The 19073-nt window shown below is 38.6% G+C and overlaps 3 protein-coding genes and 1 non-coding gene across 7 annotated transcripts; 1 reads left to right on the top strand and 3 right to left on the bottom strand.

The window, feature by feature from the left end:
• LOC121521989 lies at window positions 1–191 on the top strand. Its single transcript, XR_005992914.1, has one exon. It is a non-coding gene; the product is annotated as a U2 spliceosomal RNA (small nuclear RNA).
• A 647-nt stretch (window positions 192–838) lies between these two features.
• Window positions 839–3498, bottom strand: gtf2h5 (general transcription factor IIH, polypeptide 5). 3 transcript variants are annotated; one of them, XM_041805643.1, is made up of 3 exons: window positions 3372–3498; window positions 2970–3054; window positions 839–1403 (listed from the first exon to the last, which is right to left on the bottom strand). In XM_041805643.1, exons 2-3 carry the CDS (start codon window positions 3002–3004, stop codon window positions 1223–1225), a joined length of 216 nt encoding a protein of 71 aa, XP_041661577.1. In that variant the 5' UTR covers window positions 3005–3054; window positions 3372–3498; the 3' UTR covers window positions 839–1222. The 3 variants fall into 3 exon arrangements, with proteins under 3 accessions (XP_041661577.1, XP_041661578.1, XP_041661579.1); XM_041805644.1 differs by having other exon boundaries at window positions 3376–3479; XM_041805645.1 differs by having other exon boundaries at window positions 3406–3456.
• Window positions 3499–3854: 356 nt separating this feature from the next.
• Window positions 3855–11269, bottom strand: serac1 (serine active site containing 1). 2 transcript variants are annotated; one of them, XM_041804741.1, is made up of 17 exons: window positions 11199–11269; window positions 10455–10555; window positions 9661–9697; window positions 9399–9541; window positions 8814–8903; window positions 7671–7802; window positions 7466–7587; window positions 7128–7256; window positions 6887–7000; window positions 6620–6782; window positions 6256–6406; window positions 6010–6151; window positions 5704–5804; window positions 5414–5511; window positions 5066–5248; window positions 4835–4978; window positions 3855–4710 (listed from the first exon to the last, which is right to left on the bottom strand). In XM_041804741.1, exons 2-17 carry the CDS (start codon window positions 10546–10548, stop codon window positions 4574–4576), a joined length of 1980 nt encoding a protein of 659 aa, XP_041660675.1. In that variant the 5' UTR covers window positions 10549–10555; window positions 11199–11269; the 3' UTR covers window positions 3855–4573. The 2 variants fall into 2 exon arrangements, with proteins under 2 accessions (XP_041660675.1, XP_041660677.1); XM_041804743.1 differs by lacking the exon at window positions 7128–7256.
• Window positions 11270–12866: 1597 nt separating this feature from the next.
• myct1a (myc target 1a) lies at window positions 12867–17827 on the bottom strand. Its single transcript, XM_041804809.1, has 2 exons — window positions 17483–17827; window positions 12867–14167 (listed from the first exon to the last, which is right to left on the bottom strand). The coding sequence occupies exons 1-2, from the start codon at window positions 17535–17537 to the stop codon at window positions 13620–13622; spliced, it is 603 nt and encodes a 200-aa protein (XP_041660743.1). The 5' UTR covers window positions 17538–17827; the 3' UTR covers window positions 12867–13619.
• Window positions 17828–19073: the final 1246 nt, after the last annotated feature.

The raw sequence follows: 19073 nt of genomic DNA, 5'->3' as shown, positions 1-19073 counted from the left end.
ATCGCTTCTCGGCCTTTTGGCTAAGATCAAGTGTAGTATCTGTTCTTATCAGTTTAATATCTGATACGTCTCCTACCCGGGGACCATATATTAAATTGATTTTTGGATCAGGGAGATGGAATAGGGGCTTGCTCCGTCCACTCCACGCATCGACCTGGTATTGCAGTACTTCCAGGAACGGTGCACCCTCTTAAGTTGTAGAAAGTAATTACCAAATGCGAATATATTGTTTGAACGTTTCAGATTGAGTATTTTAGAACATGTAGTAGTCCAGATTGTTTAGAAGAAACACCAGCAGTGGTTATGTAGATTGATATTGCACTGTTTCAGGTATTGGTTAGAGACAGTCTTACCTATTGTTCTTTTTTTCTCATGAGAAAATAATAAGTAAGGACTTCATTTCAGTGAATCTACAACTTTTACTGTTACTTTGCCATTGTGTCAGATTTATAGATGTACAATCAGTTGTCCGCTAAGTCAAGACAGTGTAATGGATTTTTGACATGAAACTGTGATAACCCTGTTTTACCTGAATAATAACTACTCTTATCAAAGCAACACTACTTAGTTTTGTTTTTACATTTATTTAGTAGTATATAGCTTTCAGAAATAGAAACCCATTTTTCTTAAAACTAACTTAAAATTGGTTAAAAAAAGGCTGAAAAAGGTGCTGAAATGGGATTACTTAAGTTGCAGAAATGTTCCTGCTCAAGGAACTATGAAGGTCCAAACTAGGTACCTGAACTCAGAGGAGTTCTGTCATTTAGGGATGTAGTAGAGCATCACTTGATAGACATTTTAGGGATGGGGGAAATGAGCAGAAGCATGCACATGGGAGTAGTACCCTTTCATTTTTTATTCAAAGAACGACTCAAGTCTAAGTGAAGTTACAAGCCCTGTTTAGTGCTGTGCGTAGATTTCAAAATCCCAAATGAAATTATTACTACTGTCCACCTATCTATATCCATGTTGTACATGTTAGATATAGGAAAAAATTGCTCTTAAGGAAGCGAATGTGAAATGGAACAACATTCAGCAACATAGGTACTTTCATATATCAACATTTCATAAAATATCTGAAAACATAAAATTAAAATCAGTCCAACAAAATGTAGAAATTTCCTCAGTACAGTCTGTAGTTAAAACACTGTTTTAACCATATTCATATAAAGACCATCACAATATAGTCTCAGAGGGAATAGTTTTAGGAAAAAGTTCAGCATTATTTCTGCGTGATGGGAAATGAATTCTGGTCCATTAACTCTCCAACTCGATCCTGGAGGGTTTGAACCACTTCTGCCAGGATGAAGAGGTGTGTATCATCGAGGTCCTTTAGGATAAACTTCTTTCCAAGGGCCATGGTTTCATCCAGGTAGAGTAGGAACTGTTTCATGGCAGGATCACTGGTCCAGTGGGGAGAGGAAGAAAGAGGAAGCGGAAAAGTTATTCTGCATATTTTAAAAACTTTTAAAGTTTTATTTCTGTACGTGCCACTCATCATATACAATCAGAATATCCTTAAAAAAAATTTTTTTTTCCTGTGATTTAATGCAAGAAGAATTTAAATATATTCTAGACTCATCTCATATAAAGTGAAATATTTCAAGGCTTTTTGGTTTAATCTTGATGGTTATGGCTTACACCTCATGAAAATCAATAAACCACTATTTCAAAATGTTAGAATATCACAAAACATAAGTCAAAAAAATGATTTTAATACAGAAATGTTGACCTCTGAAAAATTCAGCTAATTTATACCCTAAGTAATTATTTGGAGCTCATTTTTCACAAATTGCTGTTCTTTTCAACATGACATAAAGCTAATCAGTCTGGGGCACTGCTGGGGTGTTATGAAGCTCAGGCTGCCTCCAACTTGTCTGTATTGTTGAGTCTAGTGTCTCTCATCTTCCTCTTGACATTTTCGCAGAGATCCTCAGGTCAGGCCAGTTGGCTGGCCAATCAAGCAAAATAATACAATGGTCAGCAAACCATTTTTGTGGACAGGTGTCAAGTCCTGCTAAAAAAGGAATCAGTATCTCCATAAAGCTTCTCAGCAGATGGAAGGACTTTATCAAGCACATTGGACTAGCAGCAGCAGATGACATGGCACCTCAAACCATCACTGGCTGTGGAAACTGAACACACTTCAGGCACCTTAGATTCTGTGCCTCTCTGATCCTCATCAAGACTATGATTTCCAAATGAAATGCAAAATTGACTTTTGTCTGAAATAGGTCTTTGGACCACTGAGCAGTGGTCCAGTTCTTTTTCTCCTTAGCCCAGGTGAGACACTTTTAATGTTGTCTGTGCTTCAGGATTAGCTTGACACTAAGAACATGACACTTGTAGCCCATCTTCTGGACCCGTCTGATTGGTGGCTCTAGATCCACTGACTCCAGCCCCAGTCCACTCCTCGTGAAGTTCCTCTAAATTCTAGTATCTGCTTTGTCTGTCAACCTTCTGAAGGCTGCTGCCCTCATCCCTGTTGCTTGTGCACCTTTACTTATCACACTTTTCCCTTCCAGTCAACTTCCATAAATATGCTTTTATACAGCTCTTGAAAACAACCTTTCCTTTCAGAAGTGACCTTCTGTGGCTCACACTTCTTGTAAAGAGTATCAGTAATTGTCCTCTGCACAAAACTAGTCAGTCTTCCCCATGATTGTGTGTACTGAACCAGAGTGAGAGACTGAAGCAAATTGGACTTTTCAACAATATTTTAATATTTTGAGGGTGGATTTTAGATTTGTTGGGAGCTGCAAGCCATAATCATCAAGATTAAAACATAAAAAGTCTTGAAATATTTTACTTTATATGATATGAATCTTAAAATTGCAAAGTTTAACTTTTTAAGTTAATTATGGGAAAAAAATGAACCTTGACTTAATGTCTTTTTTTCTTTAGATGTACCTGTATGCTTCATTGACATACAATAACTTTTGTTTAGAATTTACATGCCGTTTCCTCACCATTCAATTAGAACCCCTTTGTGTACGTTGACCATGTTGACAGGTGCAGATGAATCGACGTTTAAGCAAACACAATTATTCCAACCTGGAACAAAAGTGTGTGATTTTATTGTATGAAATCACGATTAAGCAGTGTAAAATCTATTCCAGTAAAGTCGTTCTCAGGAAGGAGAATATCACGACTAAGTACTGTTTTCGTTGCCACAGCAAATCAGAAACTAAAACGTTATGGAAATCTTAGATTAGAACCGTTAGCTTGAATGTTAGCCTGGTTAGCTCTGTAGTGCTATCTTCAGTTTAAAAGCAACGAAACTGGCTGTACTGCAACTTCAGAAACATTCTCGTAGGTAAAACGACTTCGGGATAATCAAATAGATAAGCAACATTTAAATATTTACATACCTACGCTTAGTTGAAGTTAACAGTTTAGACCAACCTTCACCAGTCTGGTTAACTGGAGTGCTAGAATGCTAACTTTGTTAGCACTGTGGAGAAGAGAAGACGTGGGAAGCGTACGGTATGCGCCAAGGGACGAAAGTATGCGTCCCAAAATATGCGTATGCTCCAAACCTGACACAGATTTTGCAGCCTGTTGGATAGCAGCGCCACGAGAATAAGAAAGCAAGTATTTGTCTTACTTTAACTATTTCTTTAAGTTTTTGCACGGTCCCAATTTATCGACTATTATAATTCGGTGGAACTATATTTATACCACAAAATGATGAAGTAAAGTTTTTAAAAATATAGATTTAAAACACAGTAATGCACAGTGTTGCATAAAAAGTCACACTCAATGAATTTCTTTTCCCATCCTATGTTGATGCTTTAAATAGGCATTTTCTTTTTATTTCTAGGCTTTGAAATGAAAACACAATGCATAGACAATTGAAATTAAGCCTCCACCTCATTCATTTATTAACTTTAAGCATTGCTAGTGGCAACTGGGACAAAACACATGGAGATTAAAGTCCAACTGTTTGAACAGGCCCCTTAAAATAAATAAAGCAACCTAAACAGATATTCATATAGGTCCAGTCGAGGTAAGGTTAAGTAAGGAATATGTTTTGGCAGATAATGTGACTGTCACACTTTTTGTAATAATAAAATAGATCAATAAAAAAAATACAATCTTAATCCATCACTCTCATCTGAAATACTGACGAACATGAGTGGCAATGGTCAGTGCATCTTTAAGTGAATACATTAAGGGCATTATGTGAAATGTTAAGCTTGCATGTTCAAGATGAAAAAAAGTGCCAAAAAAATAAAAAATTAAATAATAATTCATGATGACAGCGTTCTGGCAATTGTGATCTTCACATATTAAATCTGTTTTTTATTCAACTGACTTACTAGTGAGGAACAAATTGAACACTCAGGTTTTAGTCATCACAAGTGACAAATCCTCACAGAAATCTAATTTTAAAACACCTTTATTTCCCCAAATCACACTTGTATCATATTAGTGGATGTTTATGTAAATATGTAACACAGAGAGGCAGATAGGTTAACTATTTGGTTTGGTGTTAGGGAGGTGACAGTGCTCTCCACCATTTCAAGTATACAGTAGGTCCAGTTTGTGCGTTTGTATTGAGATATTTAATTCAGTGGGTGATGTAGCTCTGCAGGGCTTCCTGGATGAACTGGAGGCTTCGCTTGTACAGAAATGAGTCTTTCTTCTCTGGTTTACAGATGTTGAGATGATCGACGTCAACCTCGATTAGCTCTCCTATACCGAGACCTGAAACCAAACACAGCAGGCTCAAGGTAAGAGCTAAAGAAACAATGTAACAGACACAAAGTTTCACTAGCTGCATATTCATGTATACACCATAAATCACAGATGTCTCAGTCTTCTTACATACTTGCTGACTGAGTTGGCACCACCAGTATCTTGATCATAGGACCAATGTTTGTTGGCAGCGTCTCTGCAAAGCTCAGCACCTGGATTTCCCTCTTTTTGGCCATGTTCAGGAAGTTCTCATTCAGGTTGCGCAGTGCTGGTGAGTCTTAATACAAATGGATAGTTAGAAGATATAGAACAACATTTGAGAAATAAACCACCTCAAGCCTCAAAATTTGTGTAATTTGCCTACCTTTACAAAGTTCTCTGACTTCTATAGAGGGAAAGAGGAGATATCTGACATTGACAGAGTATTCTGCCATAAATGTGCCATGGTGAGGAACACTATAGAACAAAATGCCCTTTGTGTTCTTTAATAGTTCATGCATATCAGGGTCCTCCACTGCATCCAGCAGCATTTTCTTGACAAGCAACCCTAGTTGGAAAAAACAATGATAAGAACATACAGATTCACTGAGCAAAGCTTTTAAATTGTGGATAGACTCAAAAATCAGACAAAGCTGTTTGTTTGTCATGTTGCATTTAAGGGATAAAAGTACAAATCAGGAATATTTCAGGAATGAAAGTTGTGACTAAATACCTCCCATACTGTGGGCCACCCAGACCACAGGCCTTTCTCCTACTCCTGCCAGTTTCAGCTTCTTTAGCAGCTCTTGACTTCTGTAGGCCAAGGACTTCCTGAAAAATGATCAACAGCTTACTCACAAAGTTCAAAATGTGCATAATGCAAAAAGAGAACTTGGAATCGTATATAATTCAGTTTAATAAATGAAGAGCAATTAGCTTTAAAGGGCCATTTTGCTGGATGGGTTCTGCCTTTTATTACAGTTATTGCCAAGTTAACAAGTTGAAGAACCACGCATTCCTCACCTCTGATTCTCGGCAGGACACTTGGCCATCCAGTCACTTAGGTGACTGTCATATTCTACTGATAGTACTCTCAGATTAGGACAATCAGCAGCCAGCCATGACTGTAAATAAAAAGGAGACATTTATTAGTTTCCTTTCAGATCCAGCCAAATCTGTTGTAAACCCCACAGTTAAGTGAGCAAAGTAAACACTATTGATTCTCCTATCAAGTCAGAAAAAGTATTTCACATCATGGTAGGAAGAAAAACATTAAAGGAACACGTGGTTATTTATGGTATTCAGTGGTTATCATAGGAGAAAGCTGACCTTTGGCCAGCACTCTGCGTAGTCATCCTCGTTTTCTGGCTCCTTCTCTTCTTCTAATGCATCTCGGTCCTTCTGCCTCCACGTCTTAAAAGCTGCTCCGAGAATCCCATGGATGAAAAGCACATCTGCTTTGATTTCCTGGCTGAAAATAAACACGTTTTTAAAAATTATGCAAATGTCGACTGACATGTTCAACAAAATATAAATGCATTAAGTATCATGAGATTAAACATGATTGCTTCCTACTTGCCACGTGTTTGTGGGTGGAGTATATAAACACCATCCTGATATTTCTCCTTGACCGTCTCCCTATCCAGGTTTGCCAGAGCGCGGGCTGCATGAGATGCCTGCATGACATGAGGAGACTGCATCATCTCAGCCAGGACAGAAACCCAGCCTGAAAGAGTTAAAGGTAAAGAAGACAGAAATACAAACTATTGAAAACAGAAACAAACGTACAAATCTGAATAAACCCTAAAATGTTGGTTGACTAGGCATTGCATGAAAACATTAAAACGATGCTTGGCATTTCACATGCACACAAGTAAATTCAGTCAAGATTACACATGATCTGGACCTCCGGGAATGATGGGATGAGTAGCAGATTTACCGGACTGTGTGATGGCCTGGTGAACACTCTCATTAAGGGCCAAGTTTCCTATAATACGAACAATGTTCCGTTGAATCTTCAGAGAGTCTCTGCGAAGCTGATAAACCCTTTGCAGGAGCTGCAGACCCCCATTGGCAACTATGTGGTCACAATGGCTCTGTACCTACACACAAGTTATGTTCCAGTAAGTAAACAGATGAACTGCAAAATTCATCAGCTCAGCTTAGTCTTAGTTACTGCTGATATGTGTCGATAGGCCATTATTACCTTTGAGTGCTGAACCAGAGCCTGCAGACAGAAAGACTCCACCTTCTCAGAGGGAACAGATGTGAGGCTCTGTGCGTAAGGCAGCCCATTTCCACCAAAACACCACAATCCACCCTTTAAAACAAGATAAATGTTTGTAAAAAGCACGAGGAGCTGTTCTCTTCACCTTTTTGATTTGAGAAACTACTTTCAAAAAGAAAAGGATAAATGCATGTCTGCATTTATTTATTTCTGTCAGTACCCTTTGTGCTGCCAAAGACTGGGTGCTCTCTCTGAGTGCTAGTGAGGTGAAATACTGAACACATTTGTCCACCTCAGACTGAGGCAGAGAGCCCAGGAGCTGCCTAAGTTCATCCTCTGCCGACAACCCCTGTTAAGAAGTTAACACATCTTTGTTAACACCAGAATTACCTATGTGATAAAAAGATCAGGCCAATGATAGCTGTAGATTGGTTTCAATGTTTTTTTGCAGACTGACACTTGTGCATGCAAAATCTTAATCCTTCAAAGAATATCATAATATAAAACCTTTGAGAAGTATGATGATATAAAATCTATGAGATAAAATATTCCTCTTACATCCTCTGGGTCTGGCAGTGAGGGTGAGCGCAGGAAGAATCGAAGGTCTACTTGAGGAGTTCGAGCTAGACCCACAGCTGTTCTCTGGTCTATAACCTGGGCTGCTGTCTGGTACTGGTAGTCTGCAACGAATGTTCAGTAATTTAAACTCACTTATATAGGTGTATATACTCAAGTTGATTTTGAAGTTTTGTTTTAAACTCACCATGCCAGTGGTGATTGTCTGCAAGCTCCTGCACAGCCTGGAGTCTGACAGCTTTATTGGCAGATTGTGTCCTCTTCAGTAAGACCCATAATGCCACTTCATGTGGGTCTGCATCCACATGACTAAAGTGCTCTACAACAAACAAACAGAGACCAAACTGACCAGAAAGACCTTTGCAAAACAGAGAAGGTAAAAGGCGGTAAAAATTAACAAGCACATATTCAAACTATACTAACCTCTACAGCTAAGGTTCTACAGTAGGGATGCACCGATGCACTGGTTTAACATCAGTATCAGCCAATATAGGTCTTGTTGACAAACATCAACCATGGGCAAATAATGTGGCATGAACACATGTCATTAGCGAAGATGTATCTGTTGTGCCCAGTCAATTAAATGCTGGCATCTCATACACCTTACTGCTCATTCAAAGAAGAATTTTATTTTTATTTGGCAGATTGAATCACAGAATTCGACTGGCAACCATGAGAAAAACTGTTCACATAGTGGGAGTCATACACACAAGAAGTAATGAAAAAATCATTGGTATTGACTTTATTGTTATTTTAAACATCGGTGCATCTCTAGTCTACATCGTCCCTTTCAGCATGTAAACAACTAATACATGCCTGTAGTAACTAGCACCTAGTTTGTAACTAGTAAGTTACAAACCTTGCTGTTTGAAATCATGTGGCATCAACTTGGCAGCTATTAGTTTTTAAAAGTCAAAAATTAATTTATTAGATGTGTTACTGAAATGATTTATCATGTTAAAATATGCCATGTATTTCTGTAATCTTACAGCTCTGCATTTATATACAAAAGAAGTTTTGAACACAAAGTTGAACAAAACAATCAGGAATGGGTGTGTCAGTCACTGAACAATGTAAGCAATTATACACTAAATATGTGATGGTCAAAACAGGATGTGCTAGTATAAGGCAGGTGTTTCCTTGTCATAAAATCCTCATAAAAGAGGCTTACCTACAGTTTTCTGTCAGTTTCTGAATAGTTATCCTTTTGAAAGTAACAACTTCTTATCTCAGAAACACCTAATGCAGCACCCCCGTTTTCACCCTGAGCATTGTTAGTGTAAGTTAGAGTCAAACTAGTACAGTTCAGGAACAGTTTTTGATTTCTTACCATCTAGTGACTGCAGCCAAAGCCGTGATGACACCTCAAGAAACCGCCTTGCAGCTTTATGAAGTTCCCTCCTTGCTTTATGTGTAAGCCCTGGAACAAACACAGAATGTTAAAAGCATATTTGACTAATATACTTTAATTAACATTTAATTATATCCACTTTGATCATTTTAATACCAAGATGACATGACTTATTGAGTAATAGTTTAGTACCAGTATAGGTAGACTGACAGTGATTTCCTCAAATAAGTAAACCTTGAACAGTGGAAGTGAGATCAGGCAACAGACCAACTATAATATGTAGGCAGGAAAGACGGTAAAGAGGGGAAGCAAGGAAGGACAGGAAGTGAGAATAGCAGATGTCACTGGGCACCTGCACATGACTAACTCAGAGCTTGAGCTCGAACAAAAATAATACAGCCACTCAGCTAATTCCACACGTCATCCAGCTGGCTTAGGAGGCTTCCAAAAACAATCCATCCAAAACTTAATCTATTCAACTTACAAATTTTCCTTTTCAGGTATTTTAAAAGGAATACATAATGATTTCCCACCTTGCTTTAGGAAATGAATGACATTCAGTACCTGCAGTAAGGTTATCCTTTTCATCTGAGGGAGTGGCTTTCAGATAAATGTAAGACTTGTACTTCTCCTGAAGAATAGCACTGGTGTCAATGGTCACGGCCTTGTCCAAGGCCACCACTTCATATGTGATAAACAGACAACCCCTGCAAAAAAGTCATAAATGAGCTGTGAAAGATAAAGAGATACGTTCTCACACAAATATAAATCTGTAATATGTGGCCATTGAAGGCGTGGTTTAAATTCTGGTACATATCTAACTTACCCAAAGACAACTGCACCAGTGACTTTAGCAACCTTTCCTAAAATTTAACAAAAAAGGAACACATTTTAGAGAATAAAAATTAAAGCAGTTTTCAAAAAAGCATATGGGCTGATCCATGGATTAAAGTACAGAAGTCCTTGTGTTTGCTATTAAAAGCTCAAAAAAGGAACTTTTGGTTTGTCAGTTTTGGTACCCCCAAAGCAGTACTTTTCTGTTTTCTGATTTTGTCCTGTACGTAAGACTTAGCCCACTCCAGCAGTTACAGGCATTCAAAATAAGGTATGCAGGGCATTATCAGTATGATATCGATATCGACAGATATTATCTTAAAAAGTGAATTGTCACCATTGGCAGTGTGAACATTTCAGCCAATATTTACAACTTATATTTTGGGTATGAAACCTGCATCTATAAGTTGTAAATAATATCTATACAAAAATATACATATATAGCCGTATACAAATGGTAAGTCTTGAAGATTATGGTGGTTATAGAAGATTTTGGTTTTGTAGGTCAAAAAGCAGCATCAATTTCAGATGTAACATCTTTCATAACCTCTTAAAAACTCTTTACACGAACTTTCGAGAACATCAGAATAAGAATAAGCTTTATAGGTCATGTAGTATTACATATATTTACATATACTAGTTAACTTTGCTCTCTGTACTAACATAACATTTTGTACCATGCACTAAAATAAACTAAAATGAAAATGCAGTATTGAGAGGACTGAAACAAGCATTACAAATTGTCACGCAGTTATGTCAGCGATGGGTTAATTTACACGAACTTACTCAGATCTTTCCACTGAAACACTTTTTTCACTCCAGACCGCCCAGCTGTGCTCAGTCTCCGACAGCGGATCAAACGAAGAGCTGCCACAGACATCCTCCGCCTGCATGTAAGTTAACACAGTATGTTGCGGTTCAATAAACCAGACCACCAAAGAAGATTCAACTTATATTACAACAGACTCTACACACCATAGGAAAGACGCGTGGCCAATGTCACTTCACTCAGAACTTACCTAATGTATAACTTTTTTATTACACTGCTAAGTTACTTTAGCAAACCAGCTAACAGTCTTTCACTTCCGAAGTTGCTCATGCACCAACATTTAGAAGCTCATGACAACAACAAATGCCATCTTTTGTCAAATAATCAGTGTAATCAGACATAAAATCATGCACAGTCTAACTTAGCCACATTTGGCTAACAAAGCTACAGTTAACTTTAAAACCCCCCCCACAAAGCTAGCTGAGTCTGTCACTTAAACTGGCAGTCAGATAAACCATTTTATTAGTTTTTTGTCATGCTAGGGCAAGCTTTGTAGCCCACAAAACGCTGACATCCACATAATCACCCTCGTAGCTTTGGCTACAGCTAAACCAACCTATGGCTAACACAAACTCACTCACTTTAGCATTTGGCCAGTGTTTCACGTTTAAAGCTAACGCATACATACAAACGTTAATGTTGGATATTTAGGTGTTAACTTTTTCATACTGCTCCGTCTGTCACTTTCACACTGACGTTACCTTTCTGTTATGCTGGAAAATGCCAGTACCGCCTTGTTAGCCCCGCTATGACACTGGGGCGACCGGTGTCCATAAACGCATCACTAACCCGTCTCACAAATAATACGTCATCCACCGCAACAAGAGAACCTAGCGAAACGAGCAGTAAACACATTACAGTAGTATTAGATTAAGACAGAATGACTGAATGCATACGGCACGATGAGATTTTTCAAATTTAATTTGTACATTTATCTTATATACTCAACATACTGTAAATTGCTGCCGTTGTTACTGTAAAGGGGCGTGTCCGTCATCGAGAGGACTCTGGAAAAATCAGTGCCCATCATCTCCAAAACTAGTTCCCTTGTAAGACTACTAAGATTTATCTTCTGTATGGAGCTGTGCAAAATAAATCCAAAATCTGCAGTCCAATCGAGCAACTGTGACATAAATAGTATTTTACAAGTACAGTCCTCTCAGAAAGACCATTGACACCTGAATATTGATTGGTTGACCCAAGGATTCAGCCTGAAGTTCTGCTGTAAGATATCACACTTTATTCATAACTGGACTTCTTTTATAAATTTCACTCATATTACCCCGGAAGTAGGTCTAACATTGATGGGACTAACAAAGAGTCAGAAAACAAGGAATTTAAGATCTTGCCAAATAGGGCTGGGTAATTAATCAAAATTAAGATGAAATTGCAATAAGTCCTTATGCGATTATCAAATCTCAGAAGGTGCAATATTTCTTTGACCTGAAGTGTGTTTCAAAATACCAGTTTGATAATTTTTTAGGTAGAGATGATATGATCTACACCCTTGGTTCCCAACCTGGGGTCCGGGACCCCCAGGGAGGCGCCAAAGATCTCAAGGGGGGGCGCGAGGCTTTGTCTGCTTTGAGGCTGCCAAAAATAGATGTGCAAATATTGACTAAAACCATGATAAAACAGTTAGTAAGTAGTTTATGCAAAGGTCTTTAGATAATAAAAGCATTCATAGACCTCTTTTAGGGTTTTATCATTGAAACAATTCAAATCTTTGTTGATTTTTGGTGTCAGTGTGTCACTTTTTCTTCACTCTTGGGTCCTGGGGGGGGGGGCTCTGCTTTTCTTAGGTGCATGTAGGGGGGGCTTCAAGGAAAAATGGTTGGGAAACACTGATCTACACATTATGTAATATTGTACTGACATGTCTACAGTCGCCATGGTCCTATATTGAGTTTACTCCTTCGGTAGGGGTGCAGCTCAGTAGCAGCTACGTCACGTGTTTTGTTGCTCTGATAAGCCCATAAAGATGTGACAGACCCAACGTTCATCCAATCACCCTCCGAGTTTTTTTCAAAGCCTCTGCCCTTTCCCAAACACTGTCTATGAGTGGTTTTCCAGATGGATGTGTGAAACACATCCATCTGGCGTGTCAGGTTAATAATGGACGTAACTAAAAGGTGCATAGTGTTGTTGGTTATGATTATTACTATTACAAGGTTACACAGTATTATTGTGTCCATGTTTATTTATAGCTGGTGCTTGCTCCCCCACACTCCTATTGTACAGTATTTTGATACAATTTAATATTTTACAGGTGCTCATGTCATTATGAACCATATGTTATGTTGTACTTATTAATGGTAATGTATTTTTTGCTTACAAATGCCCCATGCCATATAAAAACACACCAGTTATGCTTTTTATTCTTGCATTTATTTCCTTAAGTTATGAGCAAAATCTCAGTAAATTACATTCAAAAATACAATATACAAACTTCTGAGTTCAAATGCCCAATTTGTCCCTTTCTCCAAATCAGGCACACTTTATATGCTAACACAGGCACTAAATAAGTTTGAATGCCACACACACTCACACACCGCAGCCCTGTAAAAACATGAGGGAACAATTAAAACATAAAATGAGAGTAAAGCTGTCTCCACCGTAGACGTATCATCTACAATGTATGTTTAAGGCTTTAAAATCACTCACTTTACACTCATACACATTCATACACATCCATTATTTCTTTTGCATAGTTGTTCAGTGATGAGCAGGGGTAAAGAAGACATTTTACTTTGCAGCTTAAATGCCCGTTCATCACAGATATGTAGTGAAAAGATTTTACATTATCTAAATTAAACCATGGCTCTGTGCAAGCATACACAAGTGTCAATCACCACTTAATACAAATTTTTTTGTAAGAAATTGTTCACAAGAGGCCACTGTCACATCACTGAGAGTCCTAAATAGCTGTTTTCAAATAGTCATATGTATTAAATGGTGAAAGGCATGTATGCTTATGTCAACCCCAGTTAACTATGAAGAAACAAACTTACTTTGCCTTTATATTTCTTTCCTCTCCATGTAGCTCTCCCTGCTTTTATGACTCAATACAGATTTAGTCCAATATCATTTTTAAATCAGACAGCCAGACAGTGTCACTCCTCTCAAGTGCAAGTTTCCTGGTAAGCTCTAATAATGCTCTCATAAGCTGGAGGTGGGGTCTGTGTCACACTAGGACCCTTGAGGTTAACATTCCCCCAAAACGATTCTGGTCTTGATGGGTTAGCAGCTTGCTGGGCTCCTGTGTGAGCCGATCCAGTTGACGTGGTCAGAGTTGGTGTGCGAGGCAGCGTGGTCTGGCTCCCTTCCTCTGCTTCCCTGGCGATTTGACTGCACTGGAGGAGAGGGTGGAAGGTGGAGGCCCTGAAGCTCGATTTGTGCCCTAGTGGGTCAAACTGATCCGGAGAGGACGTCTGTCGGTGGAAGCTGAAAGCAGCGCTGACCAGGCTGTTGTTGCTGCGCCGGTCGTAGCTGCTGTTACGGTTAAAGCCAGGGCGGTTGCGGGAGGAGGAGCGGGAATGGCGGGGAGGACGACGGGTGATGCTTGCAGACCCTGCTCTGCGTCGGGACATCCAGGTCAAGATTACATAAACCAGCGCTCCCAAGACCAGACCAACAGCCATGGACACACAAAAGGCTATTATGAGAGGGACTGTGAAGAATAAAAAAGGATATGTCACAACCAGTGCTAAGTTTATTGTCTTTAAAAAATGACTTAAAGTTTTATTGTTGCTTTGTGGTTGCTTTTATAACATTCAGCCCATTAAAACGTACTCTTTAAAGTGAACAAGTTGAAAATACTCAAAAAAATATGCTGAAACCGAGTAAGTATTGAAGTGGTGGATGAAGTATTTGATAGGTGGAATTTTTTTTTTATTTTTTTTAAAGTAGACTCAAGTTTAAATATACCATTCACACCTCAGTCCCTGATGAGTCAAAGAACCCAAAATATTACAGGCAACCGATTACATCAAATTTTAAGTAACACTCTCTGAAGAAACAGTATTTGTTTAGTAGAAAGTACTTAGCCGTTTTAAGTTTTATCAACTCAATTTTACTTGTACATTTATTTTAGGGTAACTTATTTCAGTTAAACTACATTGTGGAAACTTTGATATATTTAAAAACTCTGTTTCAGTACAGCAAAAGACATGTTTGTTTGTATTTCTTTGTAAAGCTAAGTGTTCGTGATCCACTGCAATTTTGTCTTATTTCTATCACATACAGAAATTTTCAACATTTTTGCCACTCAGTTTAGGCCAACTTGAGTGACAATAACTGGAAGGTGAAAACCAAATCAAAAAGTCCTCCTCCCCCCTGCAACACCATCCATTGTAAATTGTAGTTGTTTTCCATAGGCAGGACTTTTCTGACTGAGTCAGTAACTTCACTCATGGTGCAAAACTGAATGCCAATGGCATTCTGGGAAAACTGCAGATTAAGGGATGATTGTCAAATAATTTGAGTGCAATGACAAAAATGGAAATAATTGAGTACAGTTCACAGCTGTGGTTCTCAACTGGTGGGTCGGGACCCAAAAGTGGGTTGCAAAGCCCATTTCAGTGGGTCGCAGATATTTGCCTGAGAACAAATTATGCTAAATTGTCACACTTTATAAAACATTGTTTTTGTTACACCTTTTGTACTGTCTTAGGCCCAAGCTCTACTATTTTTTTTTTCATTAAATTCATCTGATTGACAAAAAAGATACCTCAAAATTTGGGTTGCAATTCTCCTGGAGGAGTGGGTTGATGGTGGGTCCCATGACTCAACCAGTTGAGAACCACTGGTTTACAGTGTCCTATTGACAAAAAACAAAAGAAACTGAAATAGCTGTTTGGATTTTTAACTTACTGTAATTCATTTTTCTAAACAACCTTCAACTGTTCAGTCTTAAGTCCTTTACACATTAAAGACAGCGAGAACAAATGGCATGAAAATAAGAATAATTTGGAGGTGAATTTTGTCACACCTATGCACATCAGAAGCAACGTGATTTTGCGAATAAGTTCTGCAGATTCTAAAAAATATTTGCTCTTACATTTATATATATTGGAGTGGAAGATAAAATGCAGTTTTTGCTTCTCTCTCCTCTGGTCTGTGCATAAAGGCATCTTTACGCAGAGCTAGGAGGTCAGTGCTGTTTTGTTTCCCTGTTTCATTCGCTGCACCAGCCAATTTTTCTAGGAGGAGGGACCGACTTTTATTCATTCTTTGTTAAATATTATTACTAATTATATTAAGGGCACAGTTGAGGTTCGCTGTGAGAGGTGTTCCCCTCACAGTGTACCAGTTAACTCACCTGTTTGTGTTACAAATTGGTCAGAGGAGTCATTTCACTGAGCTGATTGAATTGGAGCATTTACTAGCTGTGCTGTTAAATATTTTTTTGTAGTAAAGTACCGTTAGTTTGGAAATGGTTCCAGCTGTGCGAATAGCACATTTACGTTCACATGGACATGCTGGGCTGCCTGCTGCCTTTCTCCCTCTCTTACCAGGCTAGGTATGGCGAAAACAACAAGCACTGACTACAAACAGATTTGAAAAAAGGACAAACATCATGTGGCAATGTAGAGGAGGACCTTTTTCTCCTCTGTCTGCCTTAAAACTTTGCATCAAGTGTTGATTGTTTTTTTTTCCTTGTAGGAGTGAAACTTTGAAAAAAATCAACCATGGTTCAAAAAAAAAAAAAAAAAAATCAGTTGTAATTTTGCTTGAAAGTTAAGTTGCTGGTGTGAAAGCAAGGACCTTCACAGTTAAAAACTGAAAGGTTTACATTGATCCAGAAGGTGTTCTTCTCCAGAGTCCTGTACATTAACCTTGTCATGTTGAGGATGGTCCCCATAGGCAGGACTTCACTAGCTGAGTCACTAACTTCACTCAAAGTGCAGAAGTGTCTATCACCCAAAGTCATTCTGGGAAAACTCTGCAAATTAAGGGATGATTGCCAAATAACTTGGGAACAATGAAAAAAAACATGAAATGATTGAGTACTATTTACATAAAACTAAAATGTGTTCTATCAACTCAGAAAAATAGAACTTAAGTAGCTATTTTGGATTTTTAAGTTAACAAAACTCATTGTTCTAACAACCTTCAACTGTTCGGCTTTACAGTGTACAAGGAACATAAGTTTAAGAATAGTTATGCACATGCAATTCATCCAAACTTTGCTCTATCCTCAATAACTTTTTGCCTCTTTGCCATCTCCTGGGAATGGAAGGAATTCTAATTAGAATATTCGCCCCAAGCAAGATTACAAAAACCATCTGTTTATAGCAAAACGGAAGATTGCCAACAGAATTTTGCAAGACGGTGCTCGTTGACAAAATAATAACAGGCCTTCCTTTTTCATGTTTACGGGAGCAAGTTTTCTGGGGTCAACACAAACCGATAACATTTCCTCCAGTCAAAAAAAGAAAAAAGAAAAAATATAAAGGCAATGAATTTTTTTTGCTCGTTGCTTCTTTGCTTTGGAAGAACTAGTGCCAACGTAAGCGTGCTTGAGAGAAGAGGGAGAATGTAGTGGCTAAGACAAATCCTGCTGGAATACTGCCAGGGAAAACAAATCAATTTCCTCTCAATGCAGCTAAGAATTAAAAAAGACTACTTTGCTACAAGCCCATTATTTCCACTGCTGCTCTTATTCTCTAACTTTTGGAAAAAGGGAAAGGAGACTCTGGTCAGAAGTCATCTGGAAATTACATTTGGGAGACCAGGGTGAAAAAACTCAAAAGAAAACATATCAGTGTCCTATATATTTGAAAGGAGGATTCATAAAAAATAAAGAGATCTTAAGATATTTTAAATTGTAGTAACCATAAATCTTCAACAGGGACCAGAACTACGTTTCATGCTTTTACCGGAGAGGATTAAAACTGAAATTCCTTGGGGAACAGCAGTGCCAAACTGAGAAACCACATGAAAAGGACCAAGTAGAAGAAAAGGGAAGTAAGAAAAAACTCACCAGCATCAAAAGACTGAAGTATTTCCAGGAAAAGATTTGTGTCGTTCTCGGCCATTTCTACTTCTTTTATGGGAGAAAAAGAAAGACTGATACTTTTATCAGTCTTAAACTCTCCCTTCTCCTCCTCTTCTGTCACTTTTTGCCGTCTCTTTTCTCCTCTGATAGATTTTCCTGTCTTTCTGCTTCTCCTCTTTCCTGTTCCCTCACTTTCTCCTTTTTTCTCTCTCTCTCTCTCTCTCCCTCGTCCCTTGCTCACTTTCTCTGTCCGTCTCCCTTAAGAGAGAGAGAGAGGGAGACTCAGCCCAGAGGCACACGGGACTGGCGGCTAACTCTGGCAGCCTTCTTGTTTATGGAAGCGGAAAACTACACTGTCACATTTCCTGCTTTTCTGCTGGAAATTAGCAACAGGAGGGGCTTATCTATTCAGGACAGAGATCCTGGAGGTGGGGAGACGGGGTGTTGCTATAATCGCTTCCTCTCCCATCATTTCCTTCAGGAATAATGTGAAGCGGTGTCACTGCAACGCAGAGAGACTTCAGCTTCTACCACTGGAAAGATCTCCACACTCACAAATATTTTTCTTTCTCTCAGAGATGATAAATACTCCAATCCCTCTCAAAATTCTTCCTGCCACCACAGAGACCAATGAGTGACGGCGCTGTCATAGCTGAAACAGCAGATAGAGGCCTTGGTCTTAGCTGGGTGTTGAAGACAAAACCGCAGCTGAGATTGATGGTGGCAGTAAATTAAGTGCTGCTAATACTACTGAAATGATGCAAACTAGTTTGATGGATTTTCAAACCGTGTTCTTCCTGTTCTTATTTCTAGCACTGTTGTTGGTAACCTCAGTCTTTCCACAGTGTCTGCCAGTTCCTTCATTTAAGATCTGTTCCTTCCTCAGATGGAGAAACTTTCAAAAACAAAAGTTTAATAGGCAGGACAGCTACTCTTTCAGTACTCCAAAACATTTTCATTTCTACACTTAACAAATCAGGATGCTGTGAGTGAAAATGAATCCCCCATGTTACTCATTCTCACTGTCAGCATTGTTTTAATCCTCTCCAAGCCAAATCTGCAAGGTCATCAATACAGTGAAAAGGAAGGATGCGAGTAGTCATATTGGTATGCCTCTAATGTAGACCAGTCAATGAACCCCATCAGCTGTATGTCCATCCTCAGCATAACTAGAATAGCCCATTAGTGTTGTCCACTAAAATGAAAATAAATAATTTTCTTGAGTTTATTTGACTGAAAAGTTCACAACCTTTTGCATTCTCAAAGTCAAAAATAGAACTAGACAGAACAGCTCCACCAAAGTGTGAACTTCCTTTTATTGTCGGCGCAGCTGTACAGCCTGTTTAAAATAACCAGCAAACACCCGTAACACTTGGCTTCAGTATGTATGGCTATTGTGTAGTGTAGTAGTCATTAGAACCTACGGGTCTACCATACTCATTGTTGGAGGTGATATTTCTCAAGCCTTAAAGGTACTTCTACTTGTCACCTTTACTTATTGTTTTGTTAAACCTGGCCTCAGAATTCACATACTGTAGGTTAAAATAAGCAGGTCTGAAAAGATGCTACTGGAAAT

The sequence above is a fragment of the Cheilinus undulatus genome, linkage group 14 (genome assembly GCF_018320785.1).
Source record: "Cheilinus undulatus linkage group 14, ASM1832078v1, whole genome shotgun sequence".
NCBI classification, from domain to species: domain Eukaryota; kingdom Metazoa; phylum Chordata; class Actinopteri; order Labriformes; family Labridae; genus Cheilinus; species Cheilinus undulatus.
This window is presented reverse-complemented; position numbering and strand designations above follow the sequence as displayed.